The sequence below is a fragment of the Larus michahellis genome, chromosome 8, assembly GCF_964199755.1.
Source record: "Larus michahellis chromosome 8, bLarMic1.1, whole genome shotgun sequence".
NCBI lineage: Eukaryota > Metazoa > Chordata > Aves > Charadriiformes > Laridae > Larus > Larus michahellis.
Genome location: NC_133903.1, coordinates 29,533,410 through 29,555,784, shown reverse-complemented (window position 1 = coordinate 29,555,784; position 22,375 = coordinate 29,533,410). Strand labels below are relative to the sequence as shown.

General features: G+C 42.3%; 1 protein-coding gene across 5 annotated transcripts in view; it reads left to right on the top strand.

Moving 5' to 3' along the window:
- The window catches only part of SMG7 (SMG7 nonsense mediated mRNA decay factor), a 54,290-nt gene that overhangs the window by 29,482 nt on the left and 2,433 nt on the right, over positions 1 to 22,375 (top strand). For 2 of the 5 annotated variants that reach the window (XM_074597016.1, XM_074597012.1), the window contains exons 7-22: positions 353 to 503; positions 853 to 988; positions 2,913 to 3,075; positions 3,906 to 4,062; positions 6,942 to 7,012; positions 7,329 to 7,389; positions 8,100 to 8,219; positions 8,696 to 9,131; positions 12,843 to 12,987; positions 14,184 to 14,572; positions 15,315 to 15,680; positions 17,201 to 17,350; positions 19,503 to 19,583; positions 20,200 to 20,359; positions 21,723 to 21,893; positions 21,993 to 22,144. In XM_074597016.1, the coding sequence (XP_074453117.1) occupies positions 353 to 503; positions 853 to 988; positions 2,913 to 3,075; positions 3,906 to 4,062; positions 6,942 to 7,012; positions 7,329 to 7,389; positions 8,100 to 8,219; positions 8,696 to 9,131; positions 12,843 to 12,987; positions 14,184 to 14,572; positions 15,315 to 15,680; positions 17,201 to 17,350; positions 19,503 to 19,583; positions 20,200 to 20,359; positions 21,723 to 21,893; positions 21,993 to 22,144 (2,909 nt within the window). The remainder of the gene's footprint in view (positions 1 to 352; positions 504 to 852; positions 989 to 2,912; positions 3,076 to 3,905; positions 4,063 to 6,941; positions 7,013 to 7,328; positions 7,390 to 8,099; positions 8,220 to 8,695; positions 9,132 to 12,842; positions 12,988 to 14,183; positions 14,573 to 15,314; positions 15,681 to 17,200; positions 17,351 to 19,502; positions 19,584 to 20,199; positions 20,360 to 21,722; positions 21,894 to 21,992; positions 22,145 to 22,375) is intronic. The other 3 variants (XM_074597014.1, XM_074597013.1, XM_074597015.1) reach the window with 3 other exon arrangements.

The following is a 22,375-nucleotide window of genomic DNA, read 5'->3' as shown; positions in this document are numbered from 1 at the left end:
AGCTGTTTACTTGATCTGTGTCACTTGTCTCCTTTTTGTGAAGATTTAAAAAAAAAAAGAAGTTAATGCACAGCTTCACCACTACTGCATTATACTGAGTTACATTTGTATGTTGTAAAGTACAGTGAATGAAAACTTGCCTATCAGCAGCATTTTTTCTTTTATTGCTTGTTCACATGCCAGTAGCTAAAACGGGGTTTTTCAAGTTGCTCATCCAAGTTAAGAGCTTCTTTAGTTCAGGTGTGTAGCTTTTTACACCATATTTGTTGTCCAGTTTTAAAGCATGTGTTTAAAAAAACAAACTCACTCAAAAATGACAACTTGTTGGACAACATGTCTTTTTCTCCCTTAGGTCAGCCTTATAATCAGTTGGCTATTCTAGCTTCCTCCAAAGGAGACCACTTGACCACAATTTTCTACTACTGCAGAAGCATTGCTGTGAAGTTTCCTTTCCCAGCTGCCTCCACTAACTTGCAAAAAGCACTTTCTAAAGCACTGGAAAGGTAAGACAAAGCATCATGTATTTCTGCTCAGATAAGATGGAGGAGACTTCTTCCAGATGTACCTCCCTTGCCAAAAGTTATTCATATTTGATAGTAGAAACAGAAGTTCCTCGACCTCCGTCCAGTCAGAGCACCCTTACACATGTATGGAACAAAGAATAGTTTCTGTCTGGGATGCTCCTGAGTGTGATCAATGAATGCAGGAAATAAGCGTATTGTGCCAACATGGAAAAGTAGTTTTGCTTGGACATTCCTCCTTCCTTGAACTTCACAGAAAAAGTATGTAATGTTATGTGCAGCTGTGTCTAATTCCAAAGACTGAAGTCTGGTATTTCTGTTCTGGATGTAGTCGTGATGAGGTGAAGACTCGATGGAGCGTGTCTGACTTCATCAAGGCATTTATTAAATTCCATGGCCATGTGTACCTGAGTAAGAGCTTGGAGAAGCTGAGCCCTCTTCGAGAAAAGCTGGAAGAGCAGTTCAAGGTTAGTTCTAACAACATATTAATTAGTGTATTGAGGAGAGTATTTTTAGCATCTGAGTTCTGAAATTACAGTCTAATAATAACTTTTTCACATGCTAAATGCATGGTGGAAGTAGAGGAGAAATCAACGACCGCAGTTGATTCTCTGCTCTTTAACCTGGATGGTTCTTGGATACCTGTGAAAAGCACTTGATTCATCTGGGAAGACTTGGCTCAGTTGCCTGAGGAATTTTGAGAGCTTTTATGGATCGTGTTCATTCGCTCCCACTGGTTATTAAGGCTGCTTTTAATCTTCCTCAGACAACTTGCTCTCCTGTCAGTGGTTTCCCTTTAAAAACTGTGTTCCAGTACAACCTTAATTTGTATGTAAACTAGAACTATTCAGAAGATGTTTCCTCTGGAAAATCCAGGAGTACCCATTAATTATGTAGCCAGCTCGTTAAGTTGGACAATATAGCAAAGATTGAAACAGAGAATTTTGTAAGGTATTTATACAGGGTAGTAAAGTTTCAAAGAGTGCATCTATTAACTGTTAGGTGCCTTTTGGAAACTGCTCTGCTTCAGCACCTTCACTTGTGGAAAAAGCAGTATGGATACATTCAGAGCAGTCGATGCTTTTCTAAGTTAAGAAAGGGAAGGTGTTCTTAGCAATATAAAGAATCACAAATGTTCTTTACAGTGTCTTTTTGCATTGAATTGGGCTGCTGCAACTGGTTCCAAACTGTCTTCAACATAAATTAAAAAAAAACACAAAACTTGTGAATTGTGTTAGCTTTGAATGTGAGCTGCTTGAACACTGTTTCAAAATTTAATTTTATTTCTCTTTTTGTGTGTGATGTTGGCTGTTGAACAAGTATGGCTTTTTCCACAGTGCTTATAATCAATAATTATGAGCATTGCTCAGGCATGTGGAACGGTCTTATTTTTCTGAACTGATCCAGGGTCTTGAGAGAGCTAATTGAGCCCTGCTTTGTGGCTTAGATTACTTTTTTGTTTATATTACGTGACGTAAGGCTTAATTTACTAGAGAGCAACTCTTCTGAGTTAAATGGGTTGGCTGTAGATGTGAAATCGGCTGTGTGGTGGGTAATCACTGTAACTGCGGGGCTGAGGAGAGCAGTGGCGGGGTTCTGAGGGTCCAGCCAGGCCCACGACTGCCATTGGCAGCTCTGCCAGCTTGAGGTGCTGGTTATAGAGTGCTTCATGCCCTTAGCTAAAAATCAGGGGTGAACATGGAGCTCAGACCTCTTCCTGATGCTTACCCTGGTTTATCCACTTGCCTCCCTCACTGTTGTGTCTGAAGAGAAGCTTGTTGCGGTTTAGAATATCTCCTTTTTTTCACAGTGCTTCAAAAAAAAAAAGCATTGAAGCTTCTTTTCCTGTTCTGAGAAAGGTGTCTTTTACAGCATAGTTACTGAAATGCGTTTGTAAATAGCTCACTCTATTTTAGTCCACCATGGCATTCCGTGACTTGTGAAGTCAGATGTGGAATTAGTCTTTAATACATAACCACACAGTAGTTAAATTTTCCTGGGGTCTTTTTTTTAAAATGTCACCTTCTCCTTGCTGTTTCTTTGAAAGACTGAAAAACACAGTGGATATAGATGTCTCTGATTTTTTGCAGTTGGGTTGCAATGCTGTCATTGCACATTAAAGTTACACTCGCTCTTAAAGACAACCATATCCATGGGAGTTGATTTGTTGTGCGTATGAGTTGGTGTCCGAGCAGAAACCTTGAGCTTACCATGTCCTTCTGGGAAGCCCAGTGCTGTGCTAATAGGGATGACCTGAAAATAAAATCTAGAATGAATGTTGCCTTGAGGGCAGAAGCATTAGTCAAGCAGTGAAGAAGCAAGTACTAATCCTTTCCAGTGTATGCTTTACTGTATAAAAATACATCCATTGTACGTGTGTCTCTGTTGCAGAGGTTGTTATTCCAAAAGGCCTTCAATTCTCAACAGTTAGTACATATTACTGTTATCAATCTGTTTCAACTCCATCACCTGCGAGACTTCAGCAATGAAACGGAGCAACACAGCTACAGCCAGGATGAGCAGCTCTGCTGGACACAGTTACTGGCTCTCTTCAGTGAGTATGAAAACTTAATAATTTTTTTTTTATTTCTCTTTCATTTTTTATATGGAATCCATTAGTAATTTGCTGTCAGCATCTAGCTTAATGGTTGTGTGAGATAAGTGATGAGAAAAGGGATGTTATGGGAGAAAGTTAAGAGAGGAGATGGTCACACAGGATTTATGTCTAGTGGTGATGACTAATGCTGGGCTTGCTCCTTTTGGAGCCTTACAGAGCTCTGCATCTGGCCCGTGATCAACTTGGCCTTGTTTGTAAACACCTAGATTTCTGAATAGCTGAATTTCTCCAGATTCCAGCCTGTAGTTGGTTCTGAAAGCACATGGTCATGCTGCTGTGGTCACTGTTTCCCAGCGTTGTGCCGTGGTGGGTCTGCGCTGGTGCCTGCCTGCAGAGCTGGCTGCGGTGGGTTTCTGTGCCTGCTGACCCAGGAAAGGGGATAAAATGCAGATAGTTGAGCCGGTCATTTCTCATAAATAAATGAGTTAATATTTTTGTAATAGGCTTGTCTCGCTGGATTTTGTTAACTTACCAAAATGATTTACCATTACACTTAAGAAGGAGAGGGGGCAGAAAAAAACACGGAGGTTTTGCTTCATGGTAGAAAACTTTATTGAAAAAAGGATATTCTTGTCTGTTGGTGGATTTCTTTAATGTTAAGTAGTTGTGCTGCTTTGTTCTAAAGAACTAGCTCTTAAAAATTGGGTTTTATGGGTGGTATGTGTTTGATGAGGTTATTTGGTCAAATTTGAGGTGTCATTCCTGCATCATTTGTTTTGGGGTTTTTTGGTTTGTTTGTGTTTGTTTTTTTCCTGCTCTGTTTCTAGTGTCCTTTCTTGGAGTTCTGTGCAAGTGTCCTTTACAAAATGACTACCAGGAGGACTCTGGGGCTGCGTATCCTCTTCCAGCTGTGAAGGTTTCAATGGACTGGCTGAAACTTAGGCCCAGTGTTTTCCAGGAGGCAGTGGTTGATGAAAGACGGTAGTGAGTGTTAATCTTTCTTTTGATACATTTAATTGTGTAAAGTAATAATAACTGCTGATACACAAATTAGTAATGGGGAAAGTGATCGTATAACTCACTATTACAGACATCAAAATGATAGAGAATGTATGTGCTATAAAAAGTTCATAAGACAAAACATGAGACTTGTGGGCTATATGAGCAAATTCACTGTTTGATTTGCTTTAGGTTTGCATGTAACTATTTTTTTTTAAGATCAGAGCGATCTACTTTTAATGCCTGGCCTGAGCATAACTACTGAGTGTACCCTTAGTCTACTCTGTTGTAAAGATTTCTCAGATTTATTGAGGTAGGTGGCAGGACAATATTTTCATAATTTCATGCACTAAGCCATCTCTTGACAGTGCTGGAACCCAGTTTTCCTGGCTCATCACCCAGGGATTAAATTGAATTTAGTAGAGAGGGTCTTAAAATGTCAGCACAGGCATTACTGTTCTGGACTGTTGCTCTGATTTTTCACTTCTGCCTCTAATCTCATAAATTTAGGCTTAAATAGTTCAAAACTCACCAAGCTTTTTTATAGCCTGTTAACTCGTCATGAATTATAGCAATTCAATAAAGTGTTTCCGACCTTTGAGAGATTTCTTCAGATAGGAGTGACTGTTACGCAGTGGGATGAGTAGTATTCCTAGGATGGCCACTATAAGGAAAACAGTGTGAAAACAGCTTGCTTAGCTGCTCTTGTGCCATGTGCCACAGTGGTTTCAGCGCTCTCTTGGTAGTGTGTGCTGTAAGATGCTAATCTAGCCAAGGCTTGCGTTTTCTGTATGTTGATGTATGGGAAGCAGGGGTCCCTATAACCTTGGTTTGCTAAATAAGTAATAAGTACTTGCTCAAATGTGTGCAAAACCTAAAGTCCTGTAGCTTTGAGAACTTCAATTCCCGAGTTTCTGAAGGCGAGATTAAGGAAAACAAGAGTTGACATTGTTTTGAGACAGTAGTAAGTATTACTGTATGCCTGTTTTCAAGGAAGACTTTATACCAGTATTTAATAGAGAAGATTACTACTTGATATAAGGTAGGCCTTGCAGAGAGGAGATGCAGGCAGTATCAAAATAAATCCTCGGGTGTGAATGTATACTTTAAGTTAGCCAGAATAGGTCCTTTTGCCCGTAAAACTATCAGGTTCTCTTTAAAGAACATGTCTGGGTTTTTAGTCTGTGGTGTGATAACATGATGTTCCCAGTTACTCATTGTAGAAAGAAGTTGGAAGTGGGCAGCAAACAGCTGTAAATTGCACAGGTGAACTTGAAAAGAGAGTTAAGTATTGCTAAGACTTGTCAAAATGGGCATTAGTAGCCATTACATTTGTTGTCCATCCTCTCCATTATTTGTAAGATGAGAGTTTTCTTTTTATTTCTATTGGAGGATCCTAATGAAAGTCATTTTGTCGCAGACAACACATCCACATACTCGCCTTTATTGGCCTCCGTTTAATAACCTGATGTCTGGTTTATATAGAAAAATCTTCCTTACTCTGAATTCATACTTAATTGTGCTCTTGGTTCAAGAAATAATCCTCATTCCTTTTTAAAAATTCAGTTGTTCCCACTCTATGCTTATCATTCTCCTGTGGGTAATTAATCCTACCCCAAACCGAACAAGCATACAAAATAGGAAGGAAACGTGTTTACCTAGAAAAGTAGATGAATCCAAAGGCAAGAACTAAGCACGGAAATGACTATATCAAACTACTGTGTGGTCTTCAGAAATGAGTCTTCCAAACCTGCCCTGTGGAAGCCACATTAGGTCTAGGTTTTTGCATGTGTCACTACATCACTCTAATTCTTTAGAGATCTCTTATTAGGAAATCTCATTATTTCAAGTGTTGTATGGGAAGATTGCAGTTTCCTGTAGGTTGCAACAGGCTCTCACTCTCCCTTTTTTCCTTGTCAGTCATGGGAAGGAGCTCAGGTTACTGTAGAGCATAAGCATGAACATAACGTTTCCAGTGCCTGCGGCGGCAGGAAAGCGGCTGAGCCCAGGCTTTTGGGTGCATTCTGCCATCCAGGTACCGGATGATGGCTGAAAGCCTTCCTGAGGGAGGATGGAGGTTCGTTTCACTGACACGAAGCACAGTGGGTGCTTTAGAATAGATTGCCTGTTGTCTCCAAGGACTTCATGCCTGTCACTAAAGCAGAAGCAGGATACTTAGACTTTTGGGTTGGAGCTTGTGAAAAATAAGAGAAAGCAGACTGTTGGTGGCAGTTAAGTATTAACCACCCATGCAGTGATCGTTGCGACTTTTAAATTAATTGCTCCGGGGCCTTTGTCAAGAATTTCCAGTTGTTGCTTGTACTGATACTGCCAGTGCAAGGCAGGGAGACTGCAGTTAACCTCGAGTTTAATGGTCTTACTCAGTGCAGCTCTCACTTAGATCTTGGTAACTGTTGCAGTGCTACAGTACAGTGTTCTGTACTTCTGCACAGCAGTATCTTGATAAATTGTTTTGCTTCCCAACTGACTAATTTACTGTGTCTTTGAGAGCAGTCAGCTTTGGACCGGAAAACATGAATCGCAAACAGGTGCTCTGAACATTTGCTCATGCAATAGGTTCATCTAGTTAAACTCTGAACAGGCTTTCTGACTTGCTGGATAATGAACGTTATGCTGCAAGAGCCTGGCTTCCTTGGTAACTTTAGATTGGCTTTTAAAAATTCTTAATTTTTTCAAGAAAGTGGTCTTTTCCCTGACACTTGACAGAAACTCTATCTTTTCTTGGGAATCGGAGGGTCAATGGAAGCTGTGACTGTGTGACAGAGTTCAGTGTTTTCTTGGTAAGGCAAATGGATTCCATGTTCTGTAGTTTTCACTTAGTTTGTCTGTTTTCTGATTTGTAGCATATGGCCCTGGCTGATTTCTCTTCTAAACAGCTTCCAGCCTCATGAAGAAGATCTATCCAATAACAATGGTAAGGATGCTTCTAGTCTGTGCTGTAAAGAACTGGGAACGATGCGTGTGGTTTTTTCCTGACATTGTGGGGAATTGTAGTTGCAGAGCAAATAGGGAACAAGTTGTCTTCTGGTACTAGTGCGTACCCTTCTCGTGCTGAGCAGACTTTGCCCTGCTTTATCATTCCTGAGCTCCTCAGATTGCAGGGTGGACCAGTACAATTGAGCATAATGAAAGGCTTTACTATGTATAGCAGCCTTGCTGAGGTACCACCTTATGATACTGTACTGAATGCATTCATCCTTTCCTTACATTGTTTACTGTCTGTTCAACAGCAACCCCCCTTCCAGAGGAATTTGAGTTGCAAGGATTCTTGGCTCTGAGGCCCTCGTTCAGGTGGGTGACAGCTGAAGGAAACTGCTCTCACTGATGTCACTACTTTGATAGACATTGACCTGTTCCCTATAACATCTTATTTCTGAGTACTTTTTAATGAATGGATTGCTGTAGGTACCTTTGCAAAAGAACTGTAATAGGCAGTGTGGGACTTGAGTCCCCGTTGAGTAAATCTTCAGTAAAACTCTGGGGAAACTAGTGAGCCTATAATATTGCTTATGAGTTTTTTGTTTTTCTTCTGTAAACTGAAAGAGAAAAAAATAAAGTAGTGAGGAAAGGAATACTTTTACATGAAAGCAGCTTGATGTGGTTTTACTTTGCTGGTTTTTATACTGGTTTTTACTGTGTCTCTGTAACTAGCATAATTTACAGGTGTCCCTGTACCTAGCATCATGCACAAATGTTAACAATATTAGATGCATTCACTCAACTATTATTTTTGTGATTTTTGGTTGTCACACAGATGAACTTCTGTCTTTTTGTGTTTTTTTAATAAAAAAAAGGCACCCCTTTAATATAGATGCATCTTGCCAGAAGAGAATTGCATCTGTAAATCAGATGTCCATAACTGACATGTTTTAAATAGGATCTGATGAAATTTCACAGTTTATAATAGAGGAATGCTGACCCCGTTGTATTTCTGAAGAAATATGATGTTGCAGAGGCTAACTGTCTAATTAATATCATCCCCTCTCTTATGTCAATACTAGGAACTTGGATTTTTCCAAAGGCCACCAGGCAATTACAGGAGATAAGGAAGGGCAACAACGTCGGATACGGCAGCAGCGCCTGATCTTCACAGGCAAATGGATTGCTGATAACCAGCCGAGGTAACTGCAAGTAGCATCTGTGTGTTTGAGTTGCTTCTGTAAGATTAGGTAACACGGGCCACAGTTGAGCTTTATTTTTCTCACTATTTGACACAGCAATTAGATATAACATGAATGGAAGATGCTGACAGCGCTGGTAACATGTTCTGTGGGTCAGCATGCCGGTGCTTCATAGACTAATCATGATAGGGAATGTATTTGGAGTAAAGCATCATGTCTGAGTCCTTTTTAGTGATACTGCAGCACAGCTAAGAGGAAAACAGTATTTGAAGTGGTAGCAAGAGCGTTAGCATGTGAGGTTATGTCCTGCTAGAGAATGCCCTTAGCTGGGACATGTGATGTGACATCATCTTGTTGTTGGGGTGAAGAGTTGCATGGTGCATATGTTGACTTTCTGCCTTTGTAATTTGGGGAAGTGGGCTACCCTGTGAAAAACTATTCCGACGTGCTTTTCAATTCCTTTCTGTCTTTTTCAGGTTGATTCAGTGTGAAAATGAAGTAGGAAAGCTGTTGTTTTTGACGGAAATCCCAGAATTGTTACTAGAGGACCCTAGTGAAGCCAAAGAGAGTCTCGCCTTGCAGGAAACATCTATTGCAGAGCCACTATCTACAGATGGGAGCCCTGGACTCAAATCAGTTCTGTCCTCTGGCAGAAGCCTGAACAACAACTGTGATGCAGGAGAAAAACCAATGGTCACGTTCAAAGAGAACATCAAGCCACGGGAAATTAACAGAGAGCAAGGGCGAATCTATCCCCCTAAAGATGTAGGTAGGGAAAGACGGGACTATAGCAAAGGAATAGTAGCCAATAAGAACGATGGAAAGAAGGATAACAATAAAAGAAAGAATGAGACCAAGAAATGCGGCTTGGATAAGATGCAGGAAGCAGGAAAGCAGAACGTGGCAGTTCAGGTAAGCCTTTAGATCAAAGGGATACTGCATCTTAGGCAGTACGATGTTTGTGTCAGGGCCGCTGCTGCTTGTATAGAGTACAGTAAAGTTGAGGTCTCACTGTGGGCCCCGCAGGTACAGCTAATGCACAAAAAATAGAAAAACATCTGTCTCAAAGACGAGGTATTTGTGATCTTTGGGTCTCTGCCCTTTTCCTTGATGCTGTCTCAATTTGTTGGGGAGGAAAAGGTAGGGAGCAATGAAAGGTGATTTTGTTGTGTTAAGTTCCTTGAAAGCAAACTTCTACCTGTTGTTCCACAAATTATTTGTGCTACCAGGGCAGTTCATGTGGCCAGGTCTTAGTCGTGCTCTCAGGCTGTTGTGAAGGAACTGGGTACTCTGCATTTTTGGTTCGGTTGACACATTCAATAAATCAAACACATCACAAAAGCACCCGGTGATTTCTGTGGAGTAGGATGCTGTGTACTGTGCGTGCAGTCAGGTGTCCCTCGGTGGAAGTAAGGAAAGCCACACCACACTTAAACCGTAATTCTGTGCTCAGGTGCTTGCTCAGAATTGTTAGTTTTCATACCAGCTGCTCTTTTCTCAGTCATGTTTTTGAGGCATGCTTTTTCCCCCTATTTCTGTGAGCATTAAGTACAAAAATGCTGACCTCGTAAGTAGATAGTGAATATAGTAGTCTGACTTCCATTGAGTTGTAGTAAATAAGGGTGTAGAGTTTCAGGCTTGATCTGATCTTTACCTGGATAGTTTGGCTGCATCTCAGTCATTCCCTGATGGCGTCTGGAAGCATTTAATGATAGCGATGGAGACTCTATTATTTTCCAAGAGAAACTGCACTGTTCTTGCAAGTGGAAATTATTTCTTAATGCACTTGATCTCCCTTGCCTCTGTGTAAGATTATTACTGCTTCCCAGGGCAGGTCCACAGAATAACTTAAGTCTTCCTCTTTGGAACTGCTCTGAAGGCCTGTGTAATTGAGGTCTTATTTTCCCTAGGCTAGACAAACCAGCCCTTTCAGTCTTTCCAGCTTGTGTTGTTAGGACCCCTGGATCATTTTTCTTGTTCTCCTCCTGATTACTTCTATGAAACACCATTGTTATGAAATGGAAGATGAACTGGCAGTGTTATTCAGTTGGTTTTGCGGGGGTTCCTACCCAGGAGGATAGAGGGGAGTAGTCGACAGAAACCATGTGGCAATCATTTGTGAGTCCCCAAACAAGATGCTGGTATCTGAAAACCAATATAGGTGAGATAGAATGGCAGGTTTCGTATGTATTTGTTGAACACATCTGGAATGCAGTTGCAGGCCTGAGCACAACTTCCAGTTTCAGTGTTCGTGCCCCTGTCTTGCAAAATAAGGACTTGAGGCTGATAAAACCCACCGGATCTTCTGAGAAGTATGTGTAGTTTTTGGATAGGGAAGATATTTTAATTTTAACCCAGTTGATGTATCAGAAATTTGCTTGTCTTAGTCTTAAGAGATAACAAACCCAGGAAGAACTTATTTCAAACCCAGCTGTAGCAGAATCTGTTCTGATGTGCTTGGTCACTCTTCATCTCTTGTTGAATAGAAATTAATTTTGACTTTTTAGTTCCATCAGCTATATTTGTTATGGCAACTCTTCCAATGAAATGCCTTTTGTTTTACACAGTCAGTGGACTTATTTATCCGGACCTACTCCAGAATATGGGGAGTTTCCTTCCCCCTTGATGAGAAACCAGTGCAGGTTTTGTACCGATTGGTGGTCTGTTAGTGCTCTGCTTTGGCTTTCCTGGAGATTTCAGGCTTTATCTCCTCTGTAGTTCATTGCCTTCAAAAGCCTAAAGGCTAGAAATGTTGCAGCTCCTACTTAGCAAAAACGTTAAGAATGTTACATGGAAGTAATTAGTCCTCTTTCACAGAGAAGTGGGAAACTTGCGCGCTCAGACAGGGTCATGAAAGTGTGGCATAAGTTGAGTGTCTGCTCTCTAGGGAAAATACTGTTAGGTGCCGAGGAAGGTTTAATGCAGACTTACTCAAGGTGTAACCTATTCTTAAGAGGTCATTGTGATGAAACGGTGATTCTCTCAGGCACCATGTAGGGACCCTCAGGACTACTAAGGGAGTAAATATTTAGTAGTATCGACAGTTTTGAGGTGAGGTCAAGCAGAAGCAGGGAGGCAACTGAAATTTGTCTGTCTTGATTAATCAATTTTAGTTATTTAGCTTTTAAAAGTTAACTATAAATCATGCAGGGGGTCTTTTGGAAGCCACCTTTGGAAATGTGTTATAGCAGCTCTGAGTTTATGATGGACTAGATGGAGCTCATGTTTTGAATTCCCACGGCAGGAAGAGTGAATTCTCCAGCATTGCTATCAAAGAATACGTAGATCTCAGTATGGGTTATAAAAATGTTTGGCTCATTGTAGAGAGAAAAGGGACAGCATGATGTAAGTTGAATATACAGAATGCGATGAAGGGCAAAAGTGGGCAGTGAACAGATGCAGCATGAGCAGGGGCTGCATCACTGATGGTGCTAAGCATCAGCCAGAACCTTGAGGTGGAGTTCCCTCCTGACTTTTTCTAGCGGGAGATCAAAAATACATCCAAACCTCCCAGTCTTACAATCTACTTTTTTAATTAAACACAAAAAAATAAACTACGCTCCCATAATTTCTAAATGGGGAAATTCAGATTTATTTGAAAAAGAACTCAAGGAAGCGTTTGAATGCATCTACCCCTTTACCGCTGTATTTTGGCAGAAAAGACCTGCGCTCTAACTCCTTTCAACTCAGCAGCACTAAATGTTGAAATAAACCCCACACCGTTTGGGTTTGTTTGGTTTGGATTCTTTTTAATTTGGTCCCTGATTAAAACCCCTTTCTTTCAATCACCTTTGAGGCTTGGCGTCAGGTCTGCTCCTGGGCCCTTTCTGTGTTGCCCGGGTTCCTTGCTTGCTGTCTTTTTCCTGCCTGCTCCATCTTGCATTCCAGGCAGTTCTGCCGAGCTGAACAGAAAGGGAAAGTAGTCTTCCCCTCTGTCTTCCTCTCCAGGAAGACCCAGACCGCAGCAGACTCAGAATCAGGTAAACATTACGTTATGTTCTTCTCTCTGCCTTTAACTGGTGCAGCTCTTTTAACAGAACATACAGCAGTTACACAGTAAACTGAAAGAGGTTACGCGCTTCTGCTATTTGTCTTGTATGCTCTCGGTCAAGAGAATTTCATATTATGTAGGAGTTTGTGCACATAAATCACCGTATGGATTAGGCTGAGAGAGTTCCCTAGGAAGAAGGTGGTAGCATTTGGTTTTTGAGGTGCTGCAGGTAAGTAGCATGAGTTAGGTTGAAGCAGTGCCCTAGAAGCATAATAGCATCTGCACTTTTTGTTTTGTTTTTAAGGCACTGCAGGTGAGCAGCATGGTAAGTTCTTTGTATGGTTTGAGGATATTATTATGTCCGTTTCCCACTGTCTCGCTAGAGAAGGAGCCTGTCGCAGTCTCCTGGGTAGATATCCTTACAGTGCTTTTGTGAGACCTGAGAACAGGCAGGGTTAACCTGCCTGAGGTCAGTGAGGAGGGAACTGGGTTCCCGTGTTCCAAGCCTCCCCTAATTACTTAGGGAAAAGAAAATAATCTCTCAGACAATCTGGGAGTTCGTTTTTTGGCTTGAGACATGATGTGGGTAATTACAGGGAAAGTTACCTAAGTTCTTCTTTCTTCTGCATTAGGTGAAATCCCAGACGGAGATGAGGAAGACTCCGGTGTCTGAAGCCAGGAAAACACCTGTAACTCAGACTCCAAGTCAGGCCAGCAGTTCTCAGTTCATCCCCATTCATCATCCAGGAGCCTTCCCTCCCCTTCCTAGCCGGCCAGGTAATTTGCGTTGTTCTTTTGAAGTGTGATTTACTGTTGACTGCAAAGAAAATCCTGTAAGAGTGGTTGTTACAGCCTCTGAAGGTAGGAGCTGTTTTAATGAACATGCGTTCTCATGTCGAGAGTCTTACAAAGTAGTAAAGAAGGGGCATAGCAGAACTGAAACGAGGCAAGTTAGATTCCTTTTGCTTTGGAATCAAGGTCTGTCATGAAATCTGCCACCTTCCCTCTTGGTTAGTTGGGTGTGAGATCAAGGAGCTTCACAGTAAGCTGTTTCTGTAGTTAGTCAAAACATGACAAGGTCTTCTGCTAGCTCAGGAAGAAGCATTCACTCTGCGCAGGACTCCATTACAAAAGATCAGTCACGCTGCTTTCTTCTTTAAAGCTCAGTTTCTTTTGTAGTGGTGCTCATGTTTCAAGCTGTAATTTGTGTCGTCTTATTTGCTGCTGTGCCACATCGCATGTTCCCGTTTTGTTGTGGAGTGTTCCTGTCATACCTCGCTGTCCATGTTTGCTCACAAAATCGCTGGAAGCTGTATCTTCCCCACAGCTGTTATGTGTAGTTGCTCAATATAAGACATCTTCCCTGTCCCAAAGTCAGCATAAAATCTGGCCTGTGAGACACAGAATTAAAGCTTGCCTTCCAAACCTGGCTTTTCAGTGTGAACTACAGGAAAGGAATTCATCTGATGGATGGATTTGGATATGAGGGTTTGTTTGCTTACCATCTGTCTGTATCTAAATTGATCCCGAGACTGCTGGTCCTCTGGGAGGAGGCAGTAGACTTATCGATTGCTTCTGTCCATTGCTTCAGAAGTTTAGTCGCTGAAAAAGTGTGCATTTGAGGGGGTGGAAACTTTGGGGTTAAAGCATCAAAACCCCCAGAATGATGATGAAAAAGGGGCGGGAAGGAGATTGAGGTGGGAGATCCGTGACTCGCCCGGATTCTGCCCTGGCTGGCTGTTATCAGTGCCTGGAATATTGCAAGAACAGTCGAGAGCAAACTCTGAATCCCCTTGCAGGGGTCAGAAAGGACATTATAGTGCACGTATGCAAATTGTACTTGGTGTTTCCTGTCCTCATGGTCTAAACGAGCAAAATGGGAAGAAAAAAAAAACCTGACCACTAAATGTTTTCCGGAGGGAGCTACCTGCTCTGCCTAATTGCATTTAAAGGTGCGTTTTTATCTTTTCCAGGGTTTCCACCTCCAACCTACGTTGTCCCCCCTCCTGTGGCTTTCTCCATGAGCACGGGGTACACCTTCCCAGGTGGTGTTTCTGTCCCAGGAACCTTCCTCCAGCCCACAGCTCACTCGCCTGCAGGAAACCAGGTGCAAGGTGGGAAACAGTCCCACATTCCTTACAGCCAGCAACGGCCCTCCGGACCAGGGCCAATGACCCAGGGACCTCAGCAAACGCCACCCCCTTCCCAGCAACCCCTCTCATCTTTACCAGCTCAGGCAACAGCACAGTCTGCAGGCCAGTTACAGGTCCAAGCTCTGGCCCAGCAACAGCAGCAACAGTCCCCTACGAAAGCTGTCCAGGGCCTGGGGAAGAGCCCACCACACCACTCCGGATTCCAGCAGGTAAACTGGACTAATGTGATGCACTAAGCTTTGTTTAAAAATAAATGGCAACATTCAAGACTTATGTTCCTGGATTACCTTTTCGAAACTGTCATTGAAGACCTTAGCGTGGAGTTTTGATCTGTGAACTTCTCGGCAAATTTGGAAAAAGAGCTGAAGTTTAGTGAGTATGAACGTACGATTCTGTACTGAGGGGAAGGTACCTACTGGAATGAGAAGGTGGTCATCTGCTTTCTGTGTGCTTCTGTTTATAGACAAGGTGTGAAGGTGATATTTCTGATCAGGCATTTCTGTCTTAGACAGTTCTAGTTTTCTTGTGTGAGTAATGAGGTCTGAGTCTGACCTTCACCCGCACTTTCCTTTTGGCTAACTGGGTTGCAGTGTCAGTTCCTCACAGCTCTTAGTTTTATGCTCAGATGCTGGAGAAATCTCCCTTCTGGCATGTCTGGACTCGATGGTGAGACCCTCCTGGTATTCTGGGCAGCAAACTGCTGGCTCAGTACCTTAGTAAAGGTGTTTATAAGGTACTGGGTTAGAGTAAGGATTATACTTGGCTGTTGGTATAAAGCTTGACTAGGGAGTACTAGGTGCCTGTCAAGACTGTGCATTTTGGTGAATAATGTAGCAAATCATGTGGAAATGTCTATAACAAGGAGCCAGATCAATAATTTGAATGGTCTTGGGCATTCAGTTAATATTAATTGTTCATACCTACTGGTGAAATTGTGTGTCTCTGCCTCAGTATCCGCAGACAGACTCATCAAAGCAGCTCTGGAACCCGGCTCAAGTCCAAGGCTCGCTGGGGAAGATCATGCCTGTAAAGCAGTCCTATTACCTGCAGGCCCAGGACCCTCTAAAATTATTTGAACAGTCATTACAGCCACCCGTGATGCAACAGCAACCTTTGGAGAAAAAAATGAAGCCTTTCCCAATGGAGCCATATAACCAAAACCCCTCAGAAGTCAAGGTGCCAGAATATTACTGGGACTCTTCCTATGGCATGGCTGACAACAGGGTGATGGCACAGCAGTCTAACATGGACCGCAGGGGAAAACGGCAAGGAGTCTTCCGCCCGGAGCAGGATGCTGTCTCCAGGATGACCTTTGAGGTAAAGATCCATGCTGTAAGTGGTGAAAACCAATGAGGCTCTGATATTCCTGACAACTCTGGGAGTTTTCCCCATTTCAGGAATGCCCTGTAGCCCCAAGCAAGTCAATGTGAGCTTATTTAGTAGGCAGCAGGGTATCAGTAAGTGGGATTCCAGCAAACGGTGATGAATTCTCCGCTTTGTCTGTGTGTGGGATCCGGCTCATGAGGATTTGGTTTCAAGTAGTTATCAGTCTTGTTCAGTGTAGATGTGACATTGATCTCTGTACTGTGTCTGCCAGGTCAAGAAACATGGCAGCTGATAGTTTTGGGGAAAACTCTTGTGTGGCACCTGATAAAAACCATAAAAGCCATCCAAATAATAGCAGTTGAATTATCACCCTTTAGATGAAAACTTAACACGCATTTATCATCTCAAGTGTGTTGAATGGCTGAGGTGGCAGTAGTCAGGTTGAGGCTAGAAACTGAAGATGGTAGGAGCAGTCTTGTCTTGGACAGATATTTTTTTATTCTGCAAATCCCACCACGCAGTGAGAGCTGAATGACTTGCTTAGCTCTTGGTTGCACTAATGGAATACTTTGCTTCTGTTCATGCAGTTGTGCTTCATGTTGCTGTTTATAAAACCTGCAATCTTTGTTATTTATTAACAGTCCTGGAGTTGTCTGTGAGTGCTTTGGTGATGTTTATACGGAAACTTAAACAGAGGCCTCTTTAAACCTTTGGCCAGATACGCCTCTGTAAATGCACTCAGGATTTTCAGGAGGTTGGCTGAGATCACTTGGCTTATCCTTCAGAGAGAAAAGCCAGACAATATACAGGAGTCTGCCTCTACCCTGGTGTCAGGTTGTGGTTTATAGATGGAGATGGGGTCAAAGCCTTGTTCTTGTCCCTAAAAGGGAAACCGTGCCTTGTTGCAAGCACAGTGCAGTACGGACAGAAGCTGTGCCTGTGATGCTTGTGTTTTCAGCATCCCTCACAAACTTCTAGATGTCAACTTTGACCAGCACTTTGCAGGGTTTCTTGGTCCGGCGGTCTGGTCAGCTGTACCTTGGTGTAGCAGCTGTTAGCAGTGGAAGTAAGTTTCATGGGATTTAAACTCTCGCAAATAGAGGAGGAAGGAAGACGCAAACTCAGTTCTACTTGAAACCTAAATTACTCACAGGTCATCTGTAGAAGAATAACTGTAAGATTTCGTGTTCCTTGTCCGTGAATGTGAAAACAAGTTCAGTATTTGTCATGAATTGCAATGGGAAGCACATGCTCTGCTAATTAAAACTAGCTGCCCATCGTTTTGATGATGCAGTGCTCCTCCCAGTACGTGTTAGGCCACGATGTTAGTTTTATTTTCTGCTCAGCATTTTCTCTCTGCGTACCTTGACACACTTTTGCTGCATCGCTTTCTCCCCTTGCACTTCTGCATGCCGTCTTCCGCCTTTCTCGTGCTGTTTTCTCTCCTCTCTGTCTCTTGCTGTTCCCCTTTCTGCCTTCTGTTGTCTCACTGTGCTCATTTCTGTCACTAGGACCCCAAGAGCTCCCCTCTGCTTCCTCCGGACCTGTTAAAGAGTCTGGCTGCCTTGGAGGAGGAGGAAGAGCTGATTTTCTCTAATCCTCCTGATCTTTACCCAGCTCTACTGGGGCCTCTCGCCTCTCTTCCTGGACGAAGCCTCTTTGTATGTATTTGACGTAATACTGCTGCTTCTCACTCTAACTGGCATCTCTTTCTTCTGTGAAATTTTATAAGAAATGTGAAATTCCTTTCTCTCCCTGATCCCTCCTGTCCAATTCCCTTGACCTAGTGCAAGAGCTCAGACCAGCCGGAGGCAATCAGTATAGTGCTTGGGCCAAATCCAGGCCAGCAATTTTGTTCAGAAATAAAAACAGTGGGGGTTTTTGTAAGCGCAGTCCACAGAATGCACTCTGCGTCGTTTAATGCACTCGCTCTTCCGCAGTGTGTGGGGTTAGTAATAAGGGTGAGAGGGAGCACAGTGGAAGGTTCAGTTGTGGGAATTCACCAGAACAAGTGGGGCTTACCACAATCTGCATATAAAAATTACATAAAGGCAGGGGGAAAATGCCCTACTAAATGCAGAAGAGATTGTAGAAGAACAAGATGGCTTTGGAAGAAAATTGCAAGCAACTGGCTAAATAATCAGTAACTCCTATAGAAATACAGTCATTTTTGACAGACTGAGAGATTTTTTTTCTACAGTTATGTATTAGAACCTTCCTAGTTCACTGGCTGGAGGGTCTGAGCTGCTGAATTTGTAAGCTGCCTCTGAAAATGCAGTACGCCTTTCTAGTACGGCTACAAGCGTGTTCATTAACTACTACTATTTCAGATCAGTAGCAGTAACAAAGAAGAGTTATTTGTGACTCTACTCGAAATCTCTGATTAAGTCTATTCCTCAATTTTACATGCCATCCCAAGGAGCCCCTAGCAAAACAGACACCCGTTTCTGTCTCATTAGATACCCTCACTAAGAAACTAATAGCTGTTTCTTCAGCAGCTTCCTTTGAAGCTTTTGCAGTTGCTGTCTGCTGACAAATGGAAGGAAATTCTTCTCGGTGCAAGCTGTGTGGATATGCAGAGTGTGAATTTTGTCTGCCTTTTAAAACGTGCTTTCAAAGTAGTGAGTTGTCACTTTGAAAATCTAACAAGCTAGGAGCTGCTTGCCAAAAATGAGGCTGTTTGTCTTAAGTTTACAGAATAAAAGCAAAGATATTCCAGATATTGAGATCACGTTTGAGAGGGACGCTAGCTCAAGTTTTTGTTGTTTGAACAATACATTTAAAAACATCTGACATGCTGAGCTGGTATGAGCGCAAGAGGGCTTATATTTGGAACAAGACTACAGCTTTCATTTTGGATCACACACAGTTTTACTTATGGCTTCACCAGTCCTATGGCTTGGTCATCCTGATCCTAAGTTTGGTGGTGGTGTTTGTTGTCCACCAGTCAAGCTTTATAAGTTTTCTTTGTTTTCTGCATGAATGATAACTGATCCTATTTTGTCCCTAAATAGGCTTGTGTCAGAGACTATTTTTCACTGCTTAATCATAGTAAGAACCAAAGAGAAAGCTGAGAAATATTATGCTGGAAATAACAACTGTATGAGAGAGGGTGACGTAGATGATGAAAAAAAGTTTTAGTCCATAGTATCTTAACAATGGACCCCCAGGGGAGTTTTGGAACCACTGTTATAAACACTGGAGGTTTTTTTTTCTTCTTCTCTATAGTCATTTATAATGAAAATGGAGAGCATTAAATGAAACTTGGACTGTTTAACACAATTAAAAAATCACAGCACTTGGCTGCCGTCACTGTCTAAGAATGTCTGTATAGCAGGGATGCTCTCAAAACCAAGAAATATTCTGTCATAGGAACATACAAGAGTCTAATCATGTTTGAAGGAGTCCTGTGATCGCTGGGAAGGATCCTGTCTCATTTGTACAAGATTGTACACAACCAGAGGGGGTTTTTGGCAGGAATCTTCTCTCTAGATGTATCAGACAGAGTATTACGCTTACGATTTGCAAAGCTGTTCTGGCAGTTGGGTTTGTCTGAGACTCCCAGCTGTCATGACTGTTGATTTTCTTTTTTTTTTTTCTTTTTTTTAGATATTTATTACACTTAGTAGGGAAACTACTGGTTTTCTGGCTTTTAGTTTGCTCCCCCTGTCCTCCAAGGTAAAAAAACTGGAGCTAAAATACAAGGAAGGCTTTAAATGTGACCAAAAAAACCTTGGCAGTTTCTGATAGTGTACTTTCCTCCTGCTCACTACGCTGAACACTAACTGCTTTTTCCCTTTTTGGTTTCTGAAGAAGTCCCTGCTGGAAAAACCATCGGAATTGATGTCTCAGTCATCGTCTTTCCTGTCCCTCAGTGGCTTTTCTCTTAATCAGGTAAATGAGGACCAGACTCTGTGGCTCTTTGCTGTTTGAGCTTGCCATTAAACTAGGTAACGTGGCAGAAGTATGGGGATATCCTTAAGTACAAACCAATGGAAAACCTGAAAGAAATCCATATGGGTGTCTAATTTCAGTCTGTGTCAGCAAGATTATCTTTGCCTTTATCAGTTATCTTCCCAAATGCATCCTAGCTATAGTTCTGCAGATGTACTGTTGAATATTGCTGAGTTGATGGGCCACTTGCTCTTAGTAGAATTGTGGAGTTGACTGAAACGGTGCCTCTCCAAGTGTTATCGTGCGTAGGTTTTTATTCCTGAGCAGTGGATTACCACTGCTCTTCCAGAGAACTGAGCAAGGTCTTGATACAATTTTTTTGAGCACTGGGAATTTAAAGATTTTTTTGGAAAGCTTTGCAGTCCAGCCATGAGAAACCTGTTCTGATTCAGAATGGATGGACTTACTTCATGTTAAACAAAATGGTCAGAGGAGAGGGGGCTGGGGAGTGAAAAAGGAGTTAGGAAAATATTTTGATCTAACATTGTTTCCTTTGTACAGTCTCAGTGTTTGAAATAAATCCAACACCTAAACTCTTAAATTCATTTTTTTGCAGGAAAGATATCCAAATAACAGCATGTTCAATGAGGTATATGGGAAAAACATGAATACCAGCACAAAAACAGAAGTCACCCCTTCAGTTGCCCATCAGGAGACTTCACTATATTCTCTCTTTGAAGGGACTCCGTGGTCTCCATCCCTTCCAGCCAGCTCAGGTAATCCCACTATGATTTTTCTGTTGTCTAGTGATTTAAGAGGATTTGAGTTAATTCTCTACCTACTGCAAGTTAAACGTAACTGGAAATTAAAAAAAAATACCTGCTTGACAAGATGTCTGAATCTTTCTGTTTGTTTTTCTTTATATATCCTCAGAAATATGAGGGGATTCTGTAATAAATGTAGCATAAGAACCTGGATTTTAATTGAAGTAGTTGAGAAGGATAAAAGATGTAGGAGGTGTTAAATCCTGAAATCCCTTTGACTTAGATTCCTGATAAGCATTTGGGTGTAGGGCTTCACCCTACAGCCATATACTTTGTGTTGCTTCTTTGGAAAAAGCAGGAAGAATTGGATTTCACAATCGATATTTGAAAGAGAAAGAAACTGTATGACTGAAGACTGTGAAGAAAAATATGACAGTGTTCTTGGGTTCTGGTTTGTTTGTTTTTTACTCTTAAGCAGCCTACGAAGCAAACCAGCTTCTTCCTAAGTAATTATCTTAAAGTCATAAAACATAACTATTATGTCCTGATTTTATTCTCAGTAAAAATCCAGAAGAGTGTGATGGGAGGAATTAGTTGAATTTAAGAAATTAGTGGATTTTAAATAACATCTGCACTGGATGAGATTTTTGGTTGCACGGAGACTTTTACCACCAACCAGGAATAACTGCTGTGGGTGAAATGGAAGGAGCTGCAAAGTGCTTTTATCCTAGCAGGGTTTATGGCTCACAGGATTTCAGCTTTCTCTCCCTTCATCTCTTTGTTCAAGACCACGTAGTCTCCTGCCACCCTGCCATGCTGTGGTGTCTTCAGGCAGCGTGCTCTCCTGCTGCAGATAGGCTTTTCCAAGCTTGCTCTCCTTTTGCTCAGTATTGGGTTCTGGTCTGAATTGCTTTAAGGCTCATAAAAGCGTAAAACATTCACGGACTTGGGAGTTGGAGTTGTAAACTTGCAAACTCCTCAAGGTCTAATGTCATTTTTTTTTTTAATTGGTTTGTCAAGCTTGGAGACAGGTATGGCGTTTTTTTTTTTTTTTTGTTTGAGAAAAGTTCTTCAAGAAACATGGAGAGAACTCTTTGGCTAGCCAGCCCTCTTTAGGTTTCCTGGTGTTCGTTTTTTTTCTGGTAGGCACACGTGTGCCTTAAACACAGTCATTCTGTTCTTGTATATGCACAAAAATTTTCACTTGGAACTTAGGAATTTGCGTTACGCTCTTGTAATGGAGGGAATAAAAACTTACCTTGAGCATTGGAGGAAACTGGGTGATGGCAGAATTTGCAGCAGCATTAAGAAATTGAAAACTGGGAGGTTCCTGCTGTTTCTGTTGACCTTTTTCCTCTTGCCTTGTAATCACCAGATCATTCGACACCAGCCAGCCAGTCGCCTCACTCCTCCAACCCCAGCAGCTTGCCAAGCTCCCCTCCAACCCATAACCACAATTCTGTTCCCTTCTCCAACTTTGGACCCATTGGGACTCCAGACAACAGAGACAGGAGAGTCGCAGACCGCTGGAAAACAGATAAGCCAGGCAAGTGCTGGGTCCCAGCTTTGAGTGAAGCCAGCTGATGGCATTTGTTTCTCAGTGGTTTTGCTAGATTCCTTTGAACTTGTCTTTCTTCCATTTTAGCAATGGGAGGGTTTGGTCTCGACTATCTCCCAGCAACGTCGTCATCTTCAGAGAGTAGCTGGCACCAGCCCAGTGCTCCCAGTGGCACCTGGGCAGCCCAAGGCCCTCCCGCTATGGAGGACTCCTCAGCTGTGCTTATGGAGAGCCTGAAGGTATGTTTGTCTGAAGCTGCTCAGGAATGGGTGCTTGTCTGTGGGGCCGGAAGATCCGGTGATGGGTGTTAGCCTATTGCAAGTGTCAGAGTTCAGTGTCAGAAGCCGAAGGTTTTTCCTGCAGATTCACTTACGCTGGCAATGTGGGAGGTGTGACCAGTGCTGGAAGATGTCACAGTTTTCCAGTTCTCGCTGTTCTAGAATGTTTTGCGGAACAAGGCCAGGCTGGCA